The 24,252-nt window shown below is 62.0% G+C and overlaps 1 protein-coding gene across 2 annotated transcripts in view; it reads right to left on the reverse strand.

Annotated features, from left to right (window-relative positions):
• The window catches only part of ZC3H3 (zinc finger CCCH-type containing 3), an 80,532-nt gene that overhangs the window by 46,396 nt on the left and 9,884 nt on the right, over window positions 1-24,252 (reverse strand). For both annotated transcript variants that reach the window (XM_033842971.2, XM_033842970.2), the window contains exon 4: window positions 4,484-4,637. In XM_033842971.2, the coding sequence (XP_033698862.1) occupies window positions 4,484-4,637 (154 nt within the window). The remainder of the gene's footprint in view (window positions 1-4,483; window positions 4,638-24,252) is intronic.

Raw genomic sequence — 24,252 nt, forward strand, 5'->3', positions numbered from 1 at the left:
CCGCACAGACACAAAAATAAAATAAAATAAGGCAGCCCAGCGAGCGGCAGCCCCTGTGACAGCACCATTTGTAGTCGGGATGGAGCAGCCGCCAGACTCATCTGCTTAAGCACAGGGGCTTCTGTTTATTCTGCACTTTCATGTCAAATGAATTTGGAAAGAAAAAAAGTGACAGGCAGTTTAGGGATAAAAGTCGCATTTCAGCTTCAGTTCAGATTAATGAACTTGTTGGAAGCTGGCGAGGACACAGGCAAATCCACAAATCTTAGAACAAAAAAAATTAACTCCTCGCTTAGTGTGTGCCTCAGCCCCGGGGTGTGCTCGTGGGCCCCCCTGCTGCCCAGGTCCTGGGAGCCAGCTCTGGGCAGCGGCGCTGTGCAGTCCTCGAGCCCCAGCCACGCCTCCTGGGGCCCTGGACCCGGCCTGCCCGGGCCAGCTTCCACGCCCCCTGCACGCAGGCAGCCCCAAAGCCGGAGCCGTGGTGCCGAGGATTCTGCCCCACTCAGGCCACGGTCCTTCCCAGCAGGGGCAGCCACCCCCCACCCTGTGTGCCTCCTGCTCCGGCCTCCACACGCTCCCCTGGCCAGGGCAGCGGCTGCCTCATCCGGCCCATGGCTCTCAATGGGATGGGCAGTGCCCACGGCGTCCAGGAGCTGCTGCCCGGCCGTTTCCCACCTTCCGTCTGCCCCAACGTGGACGAGGGCTGACCGGCCGACAGAACCGACGGGCTAACTGCCCTACTTCCAGCTGACTCTCCTCTCGGGTGTTTCTGGAGTCAGGGCCTCACCACAGAAGCACCAGAACCTCCTCCACCTCCAGACCAGACAGCTGGTGGGGGGAAGGGGACCCCAGGACTCCTGCTGTGAATGTGGGCTACCATGTGGCCCCTCAGCTCCCCACATATTAGGCCAAAACTGACATGGGGCTCAGAGTAGGTTTCTGTCTAAACCGGGAACAGTGCAAAGCCGCCCTGCGAGGCAGACGTGCAGCCTGCCACCCAGGACAGCAGTCAGTGGTGGCCACACTGCCACGGTGGCTCAAGTCAAGGTGCGGAACACGGGCTTCCGGGAGGGGAGAGGCCAAGGACCCTGCAACCCTCTGCCTCTTCCCAGACACTAGGAGCCAGGCCTGGGGATGCCCACCTCCCGAGCCCCCCCAGAGCAGGGAGCGGGCAGGGAGCCGTGCCGCCCCTGACCCAGGGCCAGCAGGGTGGGGAGGAGAGGAGAACGCTGCAGCGTTCAAAGGCAACGTGCCTCTCCTGAGGCCGCCGGCTCCGCCCCAAGAGTTTGGAAGGCGAGGGGCCCCAACATGAGTGAGGGCCGTGCTGAGCGTGGAGGAGGGGCCTGGGCAGCGCCCTGTTGCATCCCTCTCGGGAGAGGGCTCACAGCAGCCCCGCCACCTCTGAAGTCTTTCTAAAGCCAGGCCCCTCGCGGTGCGGGACTGAGCGTGGCGTCGCACAGGGAGGGCAGGGATTTGCCAAGGCCATGGCCGTCAGGCGCGGGTCTGGGCTGAGCCCAGGGTCACACGCTGTGTGCCGCCTACCGGGGGCTCCCTGGGCTCCCCCAGGCTGGCAGCCCCCGCCACGCACACACAGCTTCCTCTCTGCAGAGACTCACAGTGAGGGGTCTGCAGGGGGGTGGGGTCCAGGGCCACCTCATGCTAACACTGGCACTCAGCTGCTGGGCCACCCGCCTCACCTCCCACCTGTGTCCACCAGCCCCCAACTCTGCCCACTGAGATTTCCAGAACTGCTGGGGCCTGCCTGCCAGCCCGCCCCTCGGAGGTGTCCTCTCTCCATGGGGGACACAGATCGGGAGGCCCAAGAAGAGCCTTTGGTTCCTGGGCTCAGCCCCGCTGCCTGGTGGAACCGCCCTGCTTTCTCATCACTGAAGCAGCCCGTAGCCCACACTGGCCTCAGTCCAGCCACGAGCCCCCCACCCCCCTTCTGCCAGGGAGAGCTGAGGAACCTGCCGCTTACAGGACAGAGGCCAAGGCCATGGCCAAGGCCAGGTGGCCCCAGAACCTCTCTGGGACCTGCTGACCATACACAGGCAGCCCCAGCTCTGATGGAGCTGAAGGAGGAGGGTGGGAGGGCATCAGACTGGCCTCCGGCCCTGGAGACAAGCCCTTCCTGCTGCCTCGACAAGCTGAGCCTGGCGTGTATGGCCGACGGCAGGCTGGGCAGCTGGAGGGTGGCAACTGCTGAGAAGGCAGCCTCACCAGGGCACAGGTGGCCTTGAGCATAGGAAGCCCAGGCCACTGGCAGCCCAACCCACGCTTCCCAGGGCGTCCTGGCCGCTTGGCCCTGCTGCCCCGCAGACCACGTCCAGAGGCCAGGCCCTCAGGGTCCAGGGCTCTGGGTTCAAGGAGCCTCCCAGGTGCGTGGCGACGGGTCAGGCAGGCCTGCAGAGAGGCAGGCGGGCGGAGGGAGGCCTCACCGAGCACAGCCCACACATGCCCTCAGTGCACACGTGGCCATCCTGGCGTGGGCTCGGCTGCACCTCCATGCCCAGGGAGGGCACTGGGGCCTGGTGCAGCTGGGAATCTGCCTCAGAGCGCCCAGACACCAAGCACAGGCCAGGGCCGCGGGGCCTGAGCCATCGGGCACTCGGCACGGCCCTTGGCGGGGCTACACACAACCATCTAGGGGCACGCCCTCCCCATAAGGCCCGGTACCACCTTCGCTGGGAGCTTGAGGCAAGCAGTGGCCGGGCGGGGCTGGCAGCTGGGCTGGGCCTGTCCTGATGGCCCATCCTATCCACCTGACCCGAGTGCGGACCTCACACACCTGTCCATGAGGCAGCCCCCACCTGTCTCCAGAACTGAGGGGAAGGCACACCCCCCGCCCTGCTGCTGACCGGGCTGTTCTCGGCCTGATGGGCTCGACACTCCGGCTGAAAGTAGGAGGCGGCTGCTGCCTCGGGGGCGCCCCCAGCCACCGCCCTCCTCAGGGGCCCTCGACCCCTGAGCCTGGCACCTATTTCTGCTCAGTGGCCACATCAGGGCCTGGCACACTCAACACTGGGCCAGCTGGACCCACACCTGGGCTTCCGTGGCACTCAGAGGCCAGGAAGGAGAGGCCCGCTGGTGCCTCCCTGACGAAGGTCACCCCCGGTCCCCAGCCAGGCCCCCTGGGAGAGGCGGGGCCAGGCCAGGGCTGCCAACGCGGGCAGGAAGGCCGACCGCAGGAGGGGGAGAGAGGAGCAAGAATCAATAAATCTGAACCTCATTCACGAAGATCTGGGGCTCTTATTAAGTAAATTAATTTAAGTTAATTTAGCTCGATCATGACTCCCAATCACAGTGATTTAGTGAGGGGAAAATTGCATTAGGAAAGGCCATGCTCACCAGATAGGAGAATGGAAGAAAATTAGACCCACTTAGCACCGTGAATTAATATGGAAATAGAAGGTGTAAATTTAACCTTATCGAGAGACTGAAAATTATCTTCATAAATTTGTAGAAATAGCCCCCAAGATGCTTATAAATCTATTTAAAACAAAAATACTACAAAAAGTGCAGTAAAATTAATTTAAAATATACTTCCAGCTACTGCCTCCAGAAAAGTCGGTAGCACGGCCAAGTTTCGTGTGGCCTGGTGGGAAGGGAGGAGGGCAGTGGCCACCGCTGACCTCCGGGCACACCTACCATGGGCCAGTAGGCCAGCACCTCCTCTCCCATGTCCAGAGAGTGGGGGGCCCGTGGGGGGCTGGCAGGATGGCCCCTGCCCAGGACTATAGCTGCTCTGCCCCGTGGCCCAGCCCTTTGGGGCACAATGGCCCCCTGGCCCCAAGGCCGGAGGCCATGTGCTCTGGAGTGCCCAGCACAGCCAGCTGGAAGCCCACACTGGGCCAAGGGGCTCCCACACCGCTCCCCAGAAGGACAGAGGGAGGGGACCTGCCACTGCCTGATTCCAACCCACCGAGGCTGTCACCCCTTCCCCTGCCTCATTGAAGGAAGGAGCCGCACCCCAACCTCTGCAGCCCTCCTGCTTCTGGGCCCAGGGGACCCAGAAAAGAAGAGGGAGCCGACCGCACCACACATGCCCTCCAGCAGAAGCAGCCTGGAGCGAGGCCACAGCGCTCAGCGTGCAGGCCAGACCCTGGTGTGGGCGGCCGGAGAGGCACACAGCCTCACCCCACCCCCGTAACAACCAGTACAGCGATAGTGAGATGGCCCAGCCTCTCTCACCAGAAGCTTCTCCCTGAGGGACACCCAGGCGGTGCGGCTGCTCCCAGACCACCACCCCACCACCCCACCCCCCGCCCCAAGCTGGCAGCTGGCTGCTGGCGGACGGGGAGCGTGCGTGTCTGCGTGAGCGCACGGCACACACAGGCCGGCCACACGTCTCGTGCAGAAATTGCTAGACAGGAAAATTAGCCCATTCCCCAGCCAACAACTGTAGACCAAGCACTTCTGGGGGTGTGCTCGGTCCTGAGGCCCCGCCCTGCACTTTGGAGCCCAGCAGCCACAGGCCTCCTACCTGGACAGGGAGAGCCGCAGTGCCCGCCAGGAGGGCGGGGCCAGGGGCCCGGGGGCGGGGCTGAGAGGTGAGGCCTGGGTCTTCTTGACGATGCGGTAGCGAGTCTTGATCACTTTGCTGGTGGGAGGGGTCCGCTGGCCGTGCAGGCTGGAGGCTGCAGGGAAACCCAGACACGGGTGGTCAGTGGAGGTCGGTGGGGCCTCCCATCACCCCCTGATCCAACCCCCCGCCCACTCCCAGGGAGCTCAGCAGCCCCGGGCTGCCGGAGCCGGAGGCGGCCAGCGCGGCCTCCAGGAGAGCAAGCGGGGCGGGCGCGGCCAGCTGCAGCAGCTGGCGTGGCAGGCCGGTGCTCCCCGTGGGCAGTGAGGAGGGGCCCACGGCCGGGTCCGCGAGGCTGCGGGCGTGAAGCGCTCACCGCCCTCTCTGGGACCCTCACCGGGTGTCCATGTAGATTTATGTGCTTAATCACTTCTGCTTTCAGAACATTTTGCAGGGTGATGTACACCACAGCTTTATTTCTTGCTGAATGCTTCATGCAATTAACAGGGATCTGTTTTGCCCCAGTTCCCTTCCACTTGATAGCCAGCAATTTCCCCATAGCTATGAGGAACGCATCTAATTGCCCGGCTTTCATAATATACAGCTCTAACTGCCCAGATAATTAAAGCTAACGCAGCATGGGAACACGGGCGCTGCTGCCTCTTGTGACCGACCCAGCACCCCAGCCCCTCAGGCCAGGCTGCTCGGACCCTGGTTCCCAAAGGCGCCTCCCTGTGGCCCCACCTAACCTGCCTGCACGGAGCCCAGGGCTCTGCTTGGAAGGGGAGCCCCTACCAGCCACCCCAGCAGCAGACAGCTTCTGGGCAGCACAGCCAGGCAGGGGGTGAGGGGCGTGGGGGGAGGGTGAATGGGAAGGGGCAGAGACAAGGAGGCCAGGAAAACACACACGTGCTCTCACCACCAGAGCTTCGGCACAAGGACAGGCCTATGATCCCTGGGCAAGAATTAGCTGACCCTCAGCTGAAGGCCGCCTGGGGTCCAGGGTGGCCCAGGAGAGGGAGCACAGCAGGGGCACGGTGGCACCAGACACGCAGGTTCCCACACTCCTGGCTGCTCAGGGCCAGCCACCCCGCTCTCTGACAGCACAAACCGGTGCTCCACGACCCGAACCTGCTCCCCTGGGCCCCAAGGACATATCCTCCCAGCACCTGCAAACTCCACGAGAAGCGGTGACTGCTCAGTGAACAGTGACAGTAACACTGGGTAGAAGTCACCTTCCAGAGCCCTAAACACAACAGACCACCAGCCCACAGCCAGGCCCTCCCCCAGTCAGCAATCAGCACCTTGGCCCAGATGCCTTCTCTCCAAGGCTCACCCAGCCTGATGGGCGGTGGGGTGCGGGGCCTGCCTGGGAGCAGGCAGGACAAGTCCGCCCCACGGGAGCTACCGCACCTGCACGGCCATCAGGACAGCACTATGCCTCCTTGTCCAGATGCTGGAAGAGCCCCTCCCTCAGGTGTCCCCAAACCCATCCCTGGGGCACTGCAGCCTCTAACAGGGCTCCCGTGCACCCACATGAGAAGGCCAGGACACAGCACAGGCTCAGAGCCCCCCCGAGAGCCCCCAGACCACAGGAGCAGCATGTGCAGGCTCCACGCACCCAGCCGGGGTCGGGGTGGACATGGGGCTGCAAGGCCCAGGGAGTGCTGAGAGCAGAGGACGCCTCTGCCCCCGGGACTGGAGGCAGGGGCCCACAGCGGCTGCCCGCCAGGGGTCCACAGAAGTTCGCGCCAGGCCAGGCCAGCACCCCACAGTCTCCACCTCCGTCTCCGTCTCTCTCTCTCCTTCAAGGGTGGCAGCTCAGGGGGCAGTCAGGGAGAAAGAGGGAAGCTCGGCAGAAGCACCGGGCATCACCCGGGATGCCTGATCCTGCTGCGTGACCAAAGCGAGGGACTCCAGCTCCAGGCAGCCCCCACACATTTGGGACGCACGGGAGAGCCCAGCACACAGGGGGCATCGGTAAATACATGTTTGTTGAATTGAATTTTCAAGGTCTTACAAGCAAGAAGAGACCAATGAAAATGGCTAACAGCTTGTCCCAGCTGAGCACTCAGGAGCGCAGGAATCCCTCTAAGTCACTGCCAAGCCCCACGCTGACACCACGGCCCCAAACCCACTCCCTGCTCCCACAGCCTCTGCACCTGGACAGCCCACCTGCCTATCCCCTCCGCCGCCGCTGGGGCCACCCGCCCTCGGCCCCCTTCTGAGGGGGGGAGCTCCCACACCAGCCACCACCTGCCAGTCTGAGCTGCAACACGCACCCTAGAGCCCCAGGGCCCTGGCTGTGCAGCTCGGGGGCACCAGTGTGCAGGGTGGGAAGGAGGGCTGGGCTGTGCTGGGGCAGGGCCCCTCCTCAACAACTTTGTTTTCATCCTGAGCGCCGGGAGCCCCAGGCCTGGCCAGCTTCACCCCCCCTCGCCCAGAGGCACAACATCGGCTTCTCCCATCCCCCTCCCTGTTCCACCAGATGCCACCTCCTCCAGGAAGCCCCCAGCCCCCAATGCCCAAGGGACTGGACTCTGCATTCCGCAAAGTTCCTCTTGGGACATACCACCTCTGGGCCTGGCCCTCATTCCCGCTATTAACGGGCATCAGTATTTATAACATTCCTTTGCAATGCAGCCCCACTGTGAAATTTAACTTTTCACTAACTTACTGCATTTTACTTATTAGTACCTGACAACCACTTCTAAGAAAATACAAAGTAATAAAGTAGGCCCCCCTCTTAGAAGGCTAAGTGTCACCTCCCAGACTTCGGCCCCCGTCAGACCCCAGCCCCCGCGATCCCGAGTGGCAGAGGGGAGGGCACAGCAGCCCATGCCCCGCCCCCCAGAGTGGGGCTGTGACCCTCACAGCCTGGCCCCGCAGACCCTCCTGGTCTTCCCCATGAGCAGCCTGGCTGTGGGGGTGGAAGCACTCAGGACAGCGGCCCTGCAGAGAACAGGCCAGGGTGCCCACGCTGAGGGCACAGAGAGCTCAGCAGGGCGGACAGATGGCTGGTGTCGCCCCTCATCCTACGGCTGATAGGAGTGAGAGCTCCTCAGACCACGCATGGCACACAGGGACTGGAACCTCGAACCCAGTGCAAAGGCAGAGCGGCAGGCATGGGCGAGCTCCCCGTGGGCAGGGCACCCGGCCTCCCCCCGGCCCTGTGGTGCTGGAGGGTTGCCCCGGCAGCAGCCCCGGCAGGCAGCAGTCTCTCCCCTTCCTCCTGGCAGGCTGAGGGTTTGTGTAGATAATCATGTTATTTAGATAGGATGTTGGTTTAATTCCCTTCATTACAGACTCCCAGGGCTGTAATTTTTTTCTCCGCATGATGTATTCCCTGTGGCACGTTTCACTCAAATCAAACCCTTCGCGCCTTTATTGCCAACGACGCTCGGGCGCTGCGTTATCAGGCTCACACACACGCAGCCCTCTCCGCCCTGCCGTGCAGAGGTCACTTCTAATGACTAATCGATCTCATTAGCTTCCCTAATTAAAAACTTTACTACCGCAATGGAAGACAAACTACAAAAAAACTGCTGGCGTCATATCTGAATGGGATGTGAGCCCATCTATCAGCAGGGCCTGGCTCCTGCATGAGCGAGCTGGGGAGGGAGGCCACCGGCCAAGAGGCGGGGACTGGACCGACAGCAGCAGAGCCCAGGCGGTCTGGCACTCGGGCTGCGGAACTGGGGAGAGCGCCAGCCTTCCCGGGGCCTATGCAGCTCGCGTGGCCGGTCAGGCGGCGCTGTCTGCAGCAGCCCGGCCTCCAGCTGACCCCGGCCCCGGCCTCAACGAGCCACCACAGATGGCAGAGCCCATCAGACGGAGGTCACTGCTCTCGCTGTGTTTCACCGCGACTAGGGGCGTTGAGAGGGAGTTCAGGTTTTTATGGTACTTCAAAGGGAGAGAACTAGAAGAAGGGGTGCTGCCGATCTCACCACTGCATAATGAGTAAGGAAGAGAGGGAGCCAGGACCCCTCTGAACAGAGACTGTCTGGGGCCGCCGGCAGGAGAGAGGCAGCTATGGGACAAGCCCCAGGAGCCCGGCTGCCAGCAGCCCCCGCAGCCGCCCAGCTGTCTGTCCAGACACACCGAGATCGATTACCCATCGCCAAGCATCCCCACCCCGTGCCCCAGGGCCCCCTGCTCCTCCCCTCTCCCGGCCTTAATCTCCACCAAGGCGATGGGCCAGCCTGTGTCTTCAGAAGCCTTGGTGTTTGGCTTTATGGCTAAGCGTGTGCCCCACAGTCAGCACAGCCACAGTGGGGAGCTGAAGCTCTAGAGCTGCTACGGAGGCCTCTGGCTCTTGGCCTCCCCTGGGGGTGGCTGCCCTGAGCCTGTCCTCCTCCTCAGTGCCGTCCAGGACATTTACAAAGGACAGGCGACCCCACGGGCCTCCCGAAGACCACTGCCCCACATGGCTAGAGGGCAAGAACGACCACGTAACCCTGGCTCCCCTCCTGCTGCCCCGTCTCCAGCTACCGCCGCAAAGGCCCTGCCTCCTGATGCTGCGCCAGCTCTCTCACCCCAGCCCTGCACTAGAGGCTTGTGGGCCTGGTCGCAGTCCCCCCGTCCAGTACCAGTCACCGCAGTTTGGGCCCCCCGAGCACAGAGGCTGAGAGTTTGGGGTACAGACGGTGTATCTGGAAGGCAGCAATTTTGGAAGCAGGCGAGAGGGAGCAGGGAGACAGGAGAGCAAAGTCAGTATAGAGTTGCCACTGCAAGTGTGCGGGGCACGACAGCTCCAGGACCGTGACCGCTGAGAGGCTGCAGGAGGCGTCTGGGATTGTCCATCAGAGCGAGGGAGATGGGACACCTTGCTCCCAGACTCTGCGCCAGCACAGGGACAAGGACAGGCCGGGCCGAGGGGGACAGGTGGGTCTGGACAGCGGGCAGGAAATGAGCTCACAGAGCCTGAGCCAGGGAAGGGTCCCCAGAGAGCCAGTGGGAGGGACTGAGCCCAGACGGGCCCCTGGTACCCAGCTCAGAACACATCACACAGTCCTTCCAGGGTTTCACCTTCCCACCCATCTGACAGGGAAGCCGGGCCTGCCGCTGGACTGTGGGGGCCCAGAGGCTCCTGGCCCTCTCGGCAGCAGCAGGCGGGCCTCACACAGGACAGGAAGCCACATGCAGGAGGCCGACGCGCAGGACCCGGCCAAGCGGGGGCCAGGCAGCCTCTCTCCCACCGTGGCCGAGCCGTCCTCTTGGGAAAGTGGCCACAGGAGAGCCGGCACGCATTTCTGAGAGGCTCCACAGCACCTGCAGGCTCGCTGCCCATCCGAGCTGTGTGCAGAGCCCCGGGCCTGGCAGGATGGCGCTGACCATGACTGGAGCCAGAGCAAAGGCCACGTGAGCGAGACGCTGCATCTCCCGATGAGGGTGCACTGCTACTGGGTGGGGAGACCCTGCCAGACCACACGATGAGGGGCGTCGCCCTCTCTGGACACTGCCCGTCTACCAGGGCATTTCCGAAAGTCAGCCCCATCTGAGCTGTCCCCTCAGTGACACAGTCCTGGAGATAGCAAGGCCACAACAGCATTTGGGGGTGAAAAGCGCCCTGGGGCTGAGGAGGGGCGAGCAGGTCCCAGGGGCCACAAGGAGAGGCTCCGCCACCATCAGGAAGCAGCAAGAGGAAGGCCGAGGCAGGCGCTAAGGAGGCCACACAGCCAGAGCAACTGCCAGAGTGGTGGTCCCCAGCAGGTGTCCAGGAGGGGGGTGGTGGATGGGGACAGCAGCCCCCCCGCGGGCCCCTCACGTCTCGCTGAAGGGCCGGGCCAGGAGCGGAGCCGGGCGAGACACCTGCTGGGAGGACCCTGCCGCTGCCTGCGAAGAAGCGGATGAAGCCAGTTCCCCAGGGGGCTGGGCCCTCATCCTGCCCAGACCTCCAGGCCCCTCCACTGTTTACAGGCAAGGACCCAGGGAGGACTGGCTCTGGCCAGCTCAGGTGTCACCTCCCTGTCAACAGAAGTGAGGACCCTCTGTCCCTGCATCCCCTTCGCACAGAATCCACAATGCCCACCGCACAGCAGAGCTGACGGGGCACGTCAGCCCCCCGGTGAAGAGATCAGAAGACTAAGGCCTAGAGAAGGAGAATGACCTGCCCACCATGCCCAGCAGGATGGGGCCCAGGCTGGGCCAGGGGGCACTGGGCCAATGGGCCTCTGCTCAGGAGTCTCTCAGGAAGGACAGAGATGGACTCAACTCCCACTGACATCAGCCTAGAAGACACACACCGCTCCGTCCCATAAAGACAGCTAGAAACACACCTGCAGACCTCCCCTTGCATGCCTAGACCTCTGTCTGTATTCTCACACGGGCGCACTGCTCACCTGGTGCCAGCCCTGGGCCCACTGCATTCAGTGCTCCGGCACCCAGCCAGCCCCTGCCCAGGCCCTGCAGGTGCAGGGAGCACGCAGGTGACAGGGCTTGGCCGTCCTGCTCCCACCCACGAGAACACAGTAATATCATGACAAATCCCCAGCCCCGTGAACAATTCTTCACGTGCTTGCAGACGCCTGTCCGTTTCTCCAAATGAGCAGGGATGGCAGCCGGCAGGAGGAGGCAAACGCCCCGCCCCCGCCCCTGCCACGCGGGAGCTGCCAGGGACCGCGCTCTAACAAGCTTCGGGCGTGGGATGACTGGGATCGCAAAGTATGAATTTTTATGAGTCTAATAAGTCACTCCACTTTTCCTGCGCTTGATGGTTCCCGACACTGCGAACACGGAAAAGCCCGCTGCAGTCAGGCGGCTCAGCCCTCACCTCCAGGGGCAGTCACAGAGGAGGCGACGGGCCAGCCAGAGGCCCCTCCTAGGCACCCATGACACCCCAGGTCTGCACCCTGGGCCACTGGAGGCCAGCACTCATGCAGGTGCCTCAGGAATGGCTCGGGCGGCCCGTGGAGAGACCCTGCCAGACTCCGACACACAGGTGGCTGCCTGGGAGGATGAGTGGACGTGCTCGCTAACACACACACACACACACACACACACACACACACACACACACACACACACACACACACACACACACACACACACACACACACACACACACACACACACACACACACACACACACACACAGAGGAGAGGTCTGGCCCTCGAGGGAGAGGGAGTGGCCCCCGGCCCAGGGCCTCACCCTGCTGGGCTTCCTGCAGCACTGCTGTCTGAACTGGGGACCAGCCTCTGACACACGTTTACCGATTACAGAGACTCAAAGCAACCAAAAATAAAAAATAAAATAAATTTATAAAAAAAACCACAACGTTTACTGACTACTAAGTCACAGTGGCAGCCCGACAGGGCCATACGTCACGCAGCAGCGGTCGGCACCGCCGCAACAGGAGCGTGGGCCGCTGGGTGATGACAAAGCGCCGCTGTCAGCTGCCGGGCCCTGCGGCCGCCTCCTCTGTCGCCCCGCAGTACCTGGTGTTTAATGACAACACCGTCAGCCTGAGACACGCAGTGCTGGGACTGTCGGGGCCCTATTAGAGGAAAGATTGAGACCCTACTCTTCTCAAACTCACTCAAGCGACACATGCCGCTCGTTCCTATAATTACTGTGCGCGAGCCATCGATCGCGCGACGACACTGACCCGTCTGTATGAAATGGGAGTAGTTTACTCCCTGACAGTCGCTGTACATTATGGGGGTGGGTCTTCCCTCCCCTTTTAACCATCCCTCTAGAGGATGGAAGAGGGGAAAGCGAGCACCTCCCAGCCCCCACCCCACCTGCAGGCCTTGGGCCCAGGGGGAGGGGAGCCCCAGCACATCCCAGGGAGGCGCGCCCCAGAAGACAGCACAGCGTGTGGCTGGGAGATCCAGGTAGGGGGCAAACTCGCTGAGCGGGGCCCACAGGAGCAAGAGGCGGCTGCACCCCAAGGCCATGAGCCCCAAGCAAAGGCAGGGAAGGCAGGGTCCGTGCCAGGCAGACAGCGCGCCCTCCCAGGACCGCCCCCCAGAGACAGGACCAGGCCTGAGCGTGCTGCAAGCAGCGCCCACGTGATGCAGGCTCGTCCAGGGGCACGGCTGGCGCTCACCCCTTCCCCAGCAGACCAAGCAGCCCCTGCCCGCTTGGGGCCACACCCTGCAGGCACCGGACTGTGAGCCAGCTGCTCCCCCCAGTGCCCCATCTGACCTCAGCCAGAAGCAGCTACGACAGGACATCCTGGGACTGGGTACTCTACCCTGTCCGCTTTCACTCAGACCCCGATGAGCAAAATCCACCTCTTACTGAGGACAAAAGGCAAACCCACTTCTGGCTCAGCAGCCCCGGCAGGGCTCCAGGACCCGCGGGCACGAGAGGTGCCAGTGTCCAGGACAGCGCGTGGGGTGGCCATGGATGTACCGATGCGAGCCCCCAGGGCCTCACAGGTGAGGGCACGCACGTGCATGTTAGAGACAGGAATCTGCCTTCAGCGGGGGGCAGGTCCTAAGGCTCAGCTCCAGCCTCCAGAGACGGAGCTCACAACCGGGGGGTCCACCCTGGACCCTCCTCCCTTGGCCCTGGGTCATGGAGGACTGTGCCTTCCTAGGCTCCGAGCCCAGCCCTGACCACAGCGACCCTTGGGGCCCCTTGGCCCTTCTGCGGCCTACTGGCCACTCCTGCTCGCCTGCGGCCCTCTGATCGGGCGTCCCGGGCCCAGGCCCCCTCACTGGACCCACGCTGACAGTGCACGATGCTAGGTGATCAGCCATCTGTCTGCAGCCCGACACCGAGCCAGGCCTGCCATCTCACAGCCTCTTTTGCTTTTGTGGCCTGAGGTCCACTTGTTCCTTACGTGGAATCAAGTGACCAGGGACGTGAAAAAGCTTAGAAAGAAAACAGTGAAAAAAGTGTTTTAAAAGCAACTGCAGACCATAGAGGAAGCCAGAGAGGGAACTGGACCCTCACGCTTGACAAAAGCCACCCCAGAGGCCAGAGGGCTGAGGAAAGGATGCCCAGGCAGCACCAGCACCAGTGTGCCCCTTGCACAGAGCTCGCTCAGTCAGTCAACAGACATTTGGCGAGCCCGCTGCATGCTGGCCTCTGGGCTCTGGGGAAGCAGCAGGGAGCACAGCAAGCGCCCCTTCTCAGGGCAGGTGAGTCCCCTCAGCTCCTCCCGGGAAGGGCAGGTCCCTCCACAGCACGCTGGAAGAGGCAGAGGCAGCACCTCATACGTTAGCCCTGAACACGAACAGCGTCCGCACCGGCGTCTGGACTGGGCGAGCCCTTCCTGCCCAGGGTGCCCAGGGTTTCAGGGGCTCTGGAGGGCCAGCACCACCGGAAGCACCTAAACTTCTCTCAAGACGGCCCCCCTCCGTGCCGGTGCCCAGGGGCTCAGATGACCCCCTGGTCCTGCCCACCCGAAGCCAAGGCTCTCTCTCCACCTGCTGCAGGTCTCCCTGCCTGGCAGGGCCCAGCACCGGTGGCCCCGAACTCCCTGAGAGCCAGGTGGGACGAAGCACAGAGCTGCTGGCTGCCTGCGGGGACCCCCATCCAGGTAAACACGGAGCCGGCCACAGTGCCCCCGCCCCGGGCACGGTGCTCAGCCCAGCCCCCTGCACCTGCCAGGGGACAGGAAGTGAAGTTAGCCCAGCAGGAGAGGCCCCCGAGCAGGCCAAGACCTCACGCCGAGGCCTCTCTGCCTATGCTGTGCCTAGGGCTGACATGCTCAGACGCAGAGGCCAGAGGCCTCTGACTGCCCAGGAGGGACCAGGTACCAGCCAACACCTACCCCGCACTGGGTCTACTGGCGTGTGTCTCTGCCCTCACAAAAGGGCAGTCCTCCGTCATCACTATGTCCCTCCATTTGAGGGCCTGGCCCATATGTGCCAGGAGGGCTGGAAGGGGTATCCATTCCCTTACCGGGCTGAAACTCTAGAAGGTCAGAGCCCAGGGGAGCAACAGGGGCTCCCAAGTCCCCAAGGGAGAATCGAGGGGCCTTGTCCACACTCCACCGACAGCAACGGGGCCTCCACACGAGCCGGGCCAGCCCAGCTGAGGGGACAAAGCCCAGCCTGTGAGGTGAAGGCCCACCCCACCCTGGCAGCTTCTGCTGGGGGCTTTCAGGGGCGCAGAAAATTGCCCGCGAGTCCCAGGTGGACAGATACCCCACGTTCCAAGCCACGAGAGACGGAGAGGGACCAGTCCCTGTCCCTGAAGGGGGTGCTGCAGAACACACCTCGTCCCCCCCCGGCAGGTGCTGTGACAGTAACGGGGCACCACGGGATGGGCACTGACGAGCCTGCCTCTGCCCTTCTGACCCCCAGGGACACCCCCATCCTCTCCCACAGGGGCGGGAGCACAGAGGGGGGCTTCCCCCAGCAGACACAGGGTGGGCAGCACAGCCCCGCAGGTGTCTGACAGACACTGGGCCTCAGCCACCCCAGGGAAGCCCGGCTCCACCACGTGGCCCAGAGCCGGTGGCCCTTGTGAGGGCAGCACTCCTGCTGGCCACAGCCTAGCCTCTCAGGATCGCTGCCCTGCTTCCTCGGAGTCAGGGCCAGAGAGAGACGCTTTCAAGAGAGCCTGGAAATAAGCCCACTATCAAAAGCAGCGGCCACGGAGAGAAAACCACGTACCCCTCACAGGCTCCGGGATGCTGGGCTCTCCGGCTGCTCACCCGTTCCTTGCTGGTGGCCGAAGGGGCAGGGCTGCAGCACAGGGGCAGCGAGCAGGCCGCGGAGGGGAGCCTGGGTGTGTGGGGGGCCCCGGCCTCACTCAGCCCTACAGCCAGCCTGCCCGGCGCCGGGCGCTGCGGCGGCAGAAGGAGGGCAGCGCACGAGCATGGGAGCTCGGGCCGCATCCCTGCCTCCCCACCCTCAGCTCCGTGGAGGCCACAGGGAGGAGCCCGGCCTTAGCTGCGGCTGCCCAGCAGACTCCAGAGTGAGCCTTCTGCTCCCCTGCCCTCCCCTGCCCTCCCCCTCTGCCTTCCCTCCCCTCCCCTCCCCTCCCCTCCCCTCTGGGATCCTCCAGTCCCTGCACAGGATGCAGCCCCTGAGCCGGCAGCAGCACCCGCCTCAGGGTCAGTTCCCAAGCACACAGCCGGCAAAAAGTTCCTGCTGGGGACAGTGTAAGGCTGGGGGCAGCTGGGGCCATACGGGTGAGGACCAAGGGCCGTTTGGGGGCCCCTGAGAAAGGGGGCTCAAGGCAGCCCCACCCATCTGTGAGAGCTGGGGCTCCTGCAGAAGACAGGGTCTTGGCCCTCTGTGAGAGGAAGGAGGGGGAGGGGGGAGGGGAAGGGGGAGGAAAGGGGTCTGAGGAAGGGCTGTGGGGCACAGGGCTAGCCCGGGCAGGTCAGGCAGAGGCCTCCCAGACTCAGGGTGGTGGGCGCCCGCAGGCCACTCTGTTGTCTCTCACGCACAGGGCGCCACACCTGATGCACATGCCATCTGGTGAGGGAAAGGGAGCCCCGAGAAACTCAACAGAAGGAAGAGAGGGAAGCAAAGGGGCTCCCAAGAGAAGGCCTGGGGCGCAGGCTGCCCCCCAGTGCTGACGCCCCAGGTCACAGTGCCCACTGGCACAACGGCCTGGAGGGGCAGCCGGGGTGCCTGAGCTCAGCCGGGCAGGTCCCGGGGTCCAGCCCGTCCCCCATTTCAACATTCCAGACCCCCACGCGGGTGGAGAGCGAGCAGTGACGGGAACACATGGCTCTGGTGATTTGCTGGACCACCGTGGGCTCCAGCGGGGCTCACCCCAGACACGCTGGGAGTTGGTGGGCCCGGGCCTGCTCAGACCCCCGGTCTCCCACCTCGAGCAGGGCCTGGCACAGAGCAAGCTTCTCTCCTCGGCCTTCCCAGACTCTGCGGCAGGCCCGGGCCACGGAGTTCAGCTTCTCTCACAACACCAGGCCTGCCTTCCATCTCCTGCAGAAACAGGGAGGTGCGCCCTCTCGCCCCGCCGCCCCGTGCGCCTCCCCCGGCCCGTGGCAGTTCAGGGTCTGGTGGCTGCCCTGCTGCAGCCCAGCGTGCGGGGCGCGAGCAAGCCGCTCTGAAGGCACCCCTGCAGTGAGCCGTCCTTCGCGCTACAAGACGTCTCCTGCCAAGCAGGCTCACGCCCCTCTCCGCACCAAGCACGCGCTGCCTCACAGAACGCCACCTGCCGGGTCGGGCGGCCACCTGCTGCCAGTGGCCGTGCTGCTGCGCCCACTCTCAGCTGCCACCTACCCGCACGGCCGCTGGCACTGCCAGAGCCCATCAGGGATTGGCACAGCTTGGGATACACCGTGAGAAGGAAACACAACAGCTCCGAATTAATTTAGAAAGCGCAGCGCCCTGAAGAATGACAACAAACGGCCGGCAAGTGCTGGGGGCAGCCAGGACGGGCCCTGCCCACCGGCCCATGGCTCTCCTGGGCAGAGCCAGCCGGGGGTGGAGTATCTCAGAAGTCTCCCCATCCACAGATGGGCAGGAAAGGCAGAAGCGGCAGCACGTCCCTTAGGTCCCTGCCACACCCAAAAGCTTTAACGAGACGGGAGGGGGCGAGTGTGCCAGGGACAAGACCCCTGGGCCGGCGCCACAGCCTGCAGACGCCCCGAAGCATCCCAGGATGGGTCCCGGGGCAGAGGCAGTCAGTGACCCGTGCCCGGTCCGGAGAGAACGCTGGCCCCGGAACCCACCCAGGCCTCTCCACGCACAGCACCTGAGGGTTCAGCCCGCGGGGGGCACAGGAGGGCGTGGGGAGGGCAGCAGCTCGCTTCCACGCTTGCAACCCCACGGCAGGGGACCTGCCACCTCCCTAAGCTAGACACCTTGTCCCAATGCTGCCCGGACCAGCCGGCAGTGGGAGCAGGAACAGTGCAGACCCCTGGGGACCCCTGGGCCAGAGGTAACCAGAAGGGCCAGGGCTCCTCTGGCCAGGCCTGAGACACTCAGGCAAACCAACAAATGAGGGCGCGCCTGGTGATTAGAAGCTGACAGGTCTACAGTCGGCGCGCGAGGCTACAGATTTTCCTCGCAAATCCATCAAGTCCATGCCTCAGGGCCAAAGCTTCAAATCCCAAGGTTACCTGTGGCCGCTGAGAGCCCGGGCCACACAGGTGATGCCTAGGTGCTACCAGCAGGGCCCAGCTGGGCTGTGGTGCCTTCTCAGCCTGGGATCTGCCTGGAAAGGGCTCAGTCTTGGGGGAAGCACTGCTCACTTCCCATGGACACGAGAGGGAAGGCAGGAAAGCAGGAGGGCTACGAAGAGAGGGCCCCACGGACACGGCGCCTCTCCAGGGTCACGCGGCCTGTCCCGAGGCCCCCGGCAGAGGCACACACGGCCCCGCCCTTTCCAGGACAGCTGACCCCACCGCCCTCGGGGCCCCCCTCGTCAGAGCAAGTAGCGGGGCTCTGGCAGGGTGGGAAGCAGAGGGTCTCAGCTCAGAGCCTGGGGGAGGCCCATCCTTGGTGCCCACCCTGACTGGGCTCCCTGTGTGTCAACATGCTCCCAGGAGGACACGGTGGCGGGGGGCAACCAAGGGGACACAGCCGAGGGGGCTCCAAGCGAGTGCACCGTCGCTGCCCACCGGCTCTGGGGCAGCAAGCCCTTCCTGCCCACGACCCTTCCCACCACCCTAAGAAGAGAGACGCGGCCTCAGGTACAACAGAGCTGGGAGCCAAGTGTCACCAGGTCCTGCTCCTTCCCCAAAGCCAGCAGCTCCAGCCCACGTGAGCTGCAGGAGCAGGGAGGGAGCTGCTGGGACATCTGAGCCCCACCGGCCCAGCCTGCACGCCCTGCGGGGCAGAGAGACACCCACCCTCCCAGGCCGAGGCCTTTCCATGCTCAGGCGGCCTGCCCGCCCGGGCCCAGAGAAGTGTGCCCCGAGGCGGTCAGCTTGTCCAGACCAGGCTGCCCCACTCCCTCGGGCAGCCTGTGCACCAGGGCCCTCTGCCGGTGGCCGCCTCAGAATCCAGCACTCTCCCTGGATGTCACCAGAGGCCCTACTGACACAGGCACCGCCACCCCAGCTGTCACGCAACCCCACTGCAACTCTTCGCCCGCCCCTGGGCAGGCAGCACCCCTGGCCCCTCACCCGGCCTCCATCGCCTGTGCCCAGGCCTGCCCAGCCCCTACAGCAGGCTCTGCATGGGGAGGCAGGCAGGGCTGCCAGAGGCCCCTCCCAGGGCCTGGAGCAGAGGCGGGGCAAGGCCTACAGGAGCAAGGCCATGTGCAGGAGGCCCACGGGCTGCCCCATCTACCCCACACCCAGAGACCTCTACTTCTCAGAGGCCACGGGTCAGTGAGCCCCTCCTGTCCCCAGCACACAGGTTGCTGGGGGTTGCAGGGAACCTCCCTTCTTCCCCCACCAAGCACACACTGGGGACAGGTGGGCAAGTGGGCTCCCACCACCCCTCCCTCGCCCTGCTCCTGCACAGACCCTGTTCTGCAGGCCAGCCTGCCGGTGCAGTGAGCCCGCCCCAGCGTGGGGCCCTCCCTGGGCAGGAAGTGCCTGGGCACTCTCACTGCCCACACTGCCCTGACTCTGTAGGTCTGCTCCCCCAGGGGCCACGCACCCTGTCTGGGGGAACATGACATCATCTGGCCTTGAATTAGCTCCAGAACTCCATACACAACGTCCACCACTCGATACAAAATAACCAGACATACAAGCAAATCACACTTGACACAAAACTAAGAAGGAAAAAAACAGGCAATGGAATGAACAGGGATCCAGATAACTGGGTGGTCAGACACGGACTTTAAAAACGATTAATATATTCAAGGGCTTAAAGACAAGATTACAGAACTTCCCTGGTGGCGCAGTGGTTAAGAATCCGCCTGCCAATGCAGGGGACACGGGTTCGAGCCCTGGTCTGGGAAGATCCCACAGGCCGCAGAGCAACTAAGCCCGTGCGCCACAACTGCTGAGCCTGAGCTCTAGAACCCGTGAGCCACAACTACTGAGCCCAGGTGCCACAACTACTGAAGCCCACGCGCCTAGGGCCCATGCTCCACTACAAGAGAAGCCACCACAATGAGAAGCCCACGCACCACAACGAAGAGTAGCCCCCCTGCTCGTCACAACTAGAGAAAGCCCACGCGCGGCAACAAAGACCCAACACAGCCAAAAATAAATTAATTAAAAAAAAAAGACAAGATTGCAAACTTTGGCAGAGACCTAGTAACTATTTTTTAATAGAAATTTTAGAATTTAGAAGTCACTAAAACTAAAACCTCAACGGATGCGTCTTGTAGCAGATTATACAAAGCTGAAACGACAATAACTAAACTAGAAAATAGGTTAGAAGAAACTACCCAGATTTAAGCATGGAGACAAGTCACAGAAGACACAGAGAAGAACACAGGAAACATGTAAGATATGGTGAAAAGGCTCAGTACAAATGCAGCTGAGGTCCCAGAAGGAGAGGTGGGGATGGAGCAGAAGCAATGCTTAAAGACAGAATGGCTGAGATTCCAAAATTGATGAAAACCATCAAGCCACAGATTCAAGAAATAGCACCAACCCTAAGCAGGATAGATAAATGTACAGGAAGCACCATGGCACACCTGCTGAAGACCAGAGACAGAGAAAGCCCCACAGCCAGAGGGGGGAGAGCCACGCCACCCTCCTGGGAAGGACAGCTGACGTCACCAAACGCCGTCAGCTGGCGATGGGGAGGGTCTCTCCCCAGCACCGAAAGCCCCACAGCTTCCCAGGCAGAAACACTCTCCAGAGAGTAAGGCAAGAACAAGGACTTTTCAGATAAACATCTATTGAGAGCAGTGGTCCCCAGCACACCTGCAATATTACAGGATGTATTAAGAGGTGTTTCTCAAACAGACAGCAAGGAAAGGAGGAAGAGAAAAGGGAGAATAAATACATAGTCTAGGTCAATGCTGACTGTACACAATTTTTTCTAGGGTCTAAAATATATGGAGAATTAAAATCATGGCAGTTCCCCACGTTTGATGGAAGAGAGGAAAATAGGGTTTAAGTACTCGAAGCTTCTTACGTTGTCTGGGGAGGGATCAGACAGTAATTTCTAAGTACCAATAACAGTGAGTCAAGAACACACAATATAACCTCTGGGGAAACCACCAAAAGAAGAATAAAAGAATGTATAATAAGCTAATTGAGGAGAAAATGGAATTAAAAAATACACATCCAAAAGAAGAAGAAAAAGAAGAGAAAAAAACAAAACAGGTGCAACAAAGAAAAAGCACAGAGGAAGACAGCAGATTTAAACCCAATACCCTAGTAATTGCATTAAATGTGAACAGACGAAACCCTTTTTTAGAAAAAGTTTCAGATTGCACTTAAAAAACAACTATTTGCTAGATACAAAAAAATCTAAACATAATAACGGATGAAAGTAAACATGTCTGCACATGTCACACATAAATACATTTGCATAGAGAGAGTGTGTGTGTGTGTGTGTGTACACGAGTATATACACACATTTTGTGACACTAACTAAAAGGAAACTGGCCTAACTATACCTGCTTCAGAGAAAGTAAATTTTAAGGCCAGAAGCTTTACTGGAGATAAAAAAGGACATTTCGTAGCAGTAAAAGATTCAATCCACCGGGGAGATATAACAATTCTAAGTGGTTTACACTCAGTCAAATGACCTCAAAATGCTTAATGCAAACGTGACAACTGGAGAACAGTGGAAGATCTTAACACTCTCTCTCTGTGACTGGAAAAAGCAGACCCCCTCCCTGTCCCGCAAAATCAGAAAGTATACAGAAGACCTGAACAACACAATTAATACAACTTACCTTACAGAGCCCCAAACTCCCCAAGTGGAATCATTCTCTCTAAGTACACACAAGAGCTTTACCAAAACTGACCCTAAGCTGGTCCTTAAAACAAGTCTGAGCAGACTTCAAAGGACTGAAATCACACAGATAGCTAGCTGCCCAGTGGAGTGAAGCTGGGGAGCGGTCATTACAAAGAAACTCAAAAGCCCCAGGGGTTTGGAAATGAAGCAATCCCTTTTGAATAACCCTGGATCAAAGAAAAAATTACAATGAAAATTAGAAAACATTTTGGAGGAACACAAAAATAATTAACTTGCAGAAGACAGCTAAGGTTATGCTCAGGGGAGAATTTATAAGCTTACACCTGCATATTTCAGGAAAAAAGAGAACCTGGAGGTCAACTGTCCAGCCATCTGGTCCTGTTGCGCTCCGTCCAAGCTCAGACCCACTGGCCATGTGGGCAGCTCTGACCCTGGACAGCAGCCCCCAGCCCCGGCCTCGGCTCCCCGGCTGCCTGTCTCCCCACGTGCTGCCCCTTGGGGCACTGTCTCACGGCCCAGAGTCAAGGACATACACACCCGGGCCGGCCCCAGGGTCAGGGCAGCAAGAGGGGCAGTGTGGCCCTGCAGTCCCTCCCCCTGCTGCCCTGCCTTCCCAAGCCGGGGGGACCACACAGCATGGAGGTGGCAGCCTGAGACGGATGCCGACCACAAACCCCCACCCCACCTGGCATCTTCCCCCTTTAAAACGCAAGCCATAAGGGGAGCCCGGCTAAAGAGAGCTCCACAGGGGAAACATGTCTTTGGAGTTCCTTTCTGAGATGACTTCTCTGGGCCCAAGCCCAGCTGCCCACCTCGGCGCCCCCAGCTTCACTCAAAGAGAGGGCCAAGGAAGAGCAGCTCCAGCCCAGACCCCCGGCTCTGAGTCTCACAGGGAGCCCACTGCATCACTGGCCGCGCTGGCACAGGGCCAGGCCGAGGTGTGCGGGGGAAGGGGTGCTCCGTGACGTAGCCCGGGGCGGGCTCCTGGACTGGGACCATGGGAGCATGGAGGAGTGGGACCTGGGTCTGGATGGGGTGCCCAGCAACATGCTGAAGCTGTGGAGAGAAGGTGCCACAATCCAGGACCTGGAAGGCCATGGCCCACCTCCAGCAGGTAGGAGCTCCCACGCCCCCATCACCAGGTGGCCCCGACTCCCCAAGGGAGGAAGGGGCTGGGCCCAGGAGAGCAGGTGGGACAGACCACCTGAGGGGCCAGCGGCAGCCACAGGGAGAGCACTGAGGGCCCAGGGGGAGGCTGGGAGACAAAGCAGCCCTAGAAAGACTCTGCCCTGCACCCCGCGCCCACGGACGGGTGGGCTTCTGAGAGCGCACCGGCTGAGGGACCCTCGGGCCGGGCCAGGCCCAGCTGGCAGAGAGGCTGGGTTTAACTCGGTCAGCCAGGACACAGGGGCGGGCCACCCTCAGCACACCGTCTACACTCGTCGGACACCTGGAGACCCTGGCCCACGAGACCCCGGGGCTGCAAGCTCTGGCCATCGTGAGAACATCACCCCTCCTTCCCAGGGGAGGAGCGGCTCCCAGGGCTTCAGCCTCATGGAGTCACTCAGGTGCCCCTGACTCCGCGGAGGTCACAGCTCCCCTAGAGGCCCCACGCCTGGCAGGCGCCACACAGGCAATGCGCATACGCGTACACGCACTCCCACGCCAGCTCTCGCGGAAGAATTAATTAGCACGGCCATGACGAACGTAAAACTGGAGGCCTCCGCCACGCCTGATCATTTATGCAAGGCTCAGGATCGCTGCGGCTGCCTTTTGCAGGGCCTACTTCAGCATTTTCATTTTCCCTTAGGAAGCAGGGCTCCAGATTGAACTGCTCTCACGCCCTTTACAGCGTCTGCCGTAGTAAAGCTAAACAACCCAACTGCACGCCAGCGAGTGATGATGGACCACAGACTGCTCCACGGCAGGAAACTCCAGCAGGGAGAAGAGCGACAGGAGCACCATCACCCGCCCAGCCGAGACCCGCCAAGCCGGCCCCACCCCCGCAGCCCGCACAGAAACCCCCGAGATGGCCTTCCACAGCTGTGGGAACAGAGCAAGGCAACGCCAGCACCAGCCTGGAGGCTTAGAACCAGGGCTTGCCCGCACCTCAGGACCGGGACCCAGGACCAGAGCACTGGACACGACGGGGACACCACAGGGGTCACCCAGCCCCGGCCCTGCGCCCACCCCTCTGGGCCACAGCAAGCCTGCCTCCTTCCTCCCACCTGCCCTGGCTCCTGATCTTCCCAAAGTGCTCCCAGTGGGCGCTGGTGGTGAAAAAACACTACCGATGAACGCGGAGACCCAGGGCGAGGCTTCACTGTGCTCCCTCTGACCACTGGCCCTCCCGCGGTCCTGAGGCCAGCACAGGCCATGCACAGGGCTGCCCAGCGCCAAGCAGTGGGCTCTGGGCTGCCTCCCAAGAGTGAGGCTGCCGTGTTAGTACCTGGCCCGCCGCCTGCCCGTGTCCACTGGGTACATCTGGTCAGAGGGGAGGCGGGGCCTGTTGGGAGAGGCTTGGGGCGCGGTAAGACGGGCAGGGCCCAAGACCACACCTACCTCTTCTGCCGATGACCCAGGATGAGTGGCCGCCCACTGCAGCCATAAACAGGTGACAGCAGATCCTCCAGACCGCGTGGCTGGCACGGCAGACTAAGGGCCGTGAGGGAAGCGCCCGCCACGTGCTGGCAAGCTCTGAGCCAGAGGCAGGCGGCTGTGTGAGGCCCGGCTTGAGTGAAAGCCTCGGCAGCGCTCAGATCCACACCTGACGGCACTGTGAACACTGGGCCCTTCCTGTCAACCACAGCCCTGCCGGCACAGCCCTGAGCGACCCGCCAGGCCCACACCCCCCGCACCGCGCTGGCCACTTGTCTGTGCAGAGGCAGGCGAAGGAGAGGTGGGTGGGCTCTCGCCACACATGCACTGTCCTGGGCAACCCCTGGGAGGCGAGGACGCCCCTGCCCGCACACCCGCCCGGGGCTTTTCCTTGGCACCTGACAGCAGAC

This window comes from Tursiops truncatus, chromosome 17 (assembly GCF_011762595.2).
Source record: "Tursiops truncatus isolate mTurTru1 chromosome 17, mTurTru1.mat.Y, whole genome shotgun sequence".
Taxonomy (NCBI): Eukaryota; Metazoa; Chordata; class Mammalia; order Artiodactyla; family Delphinidae; genus Tursiops; species Tursiops truncatus.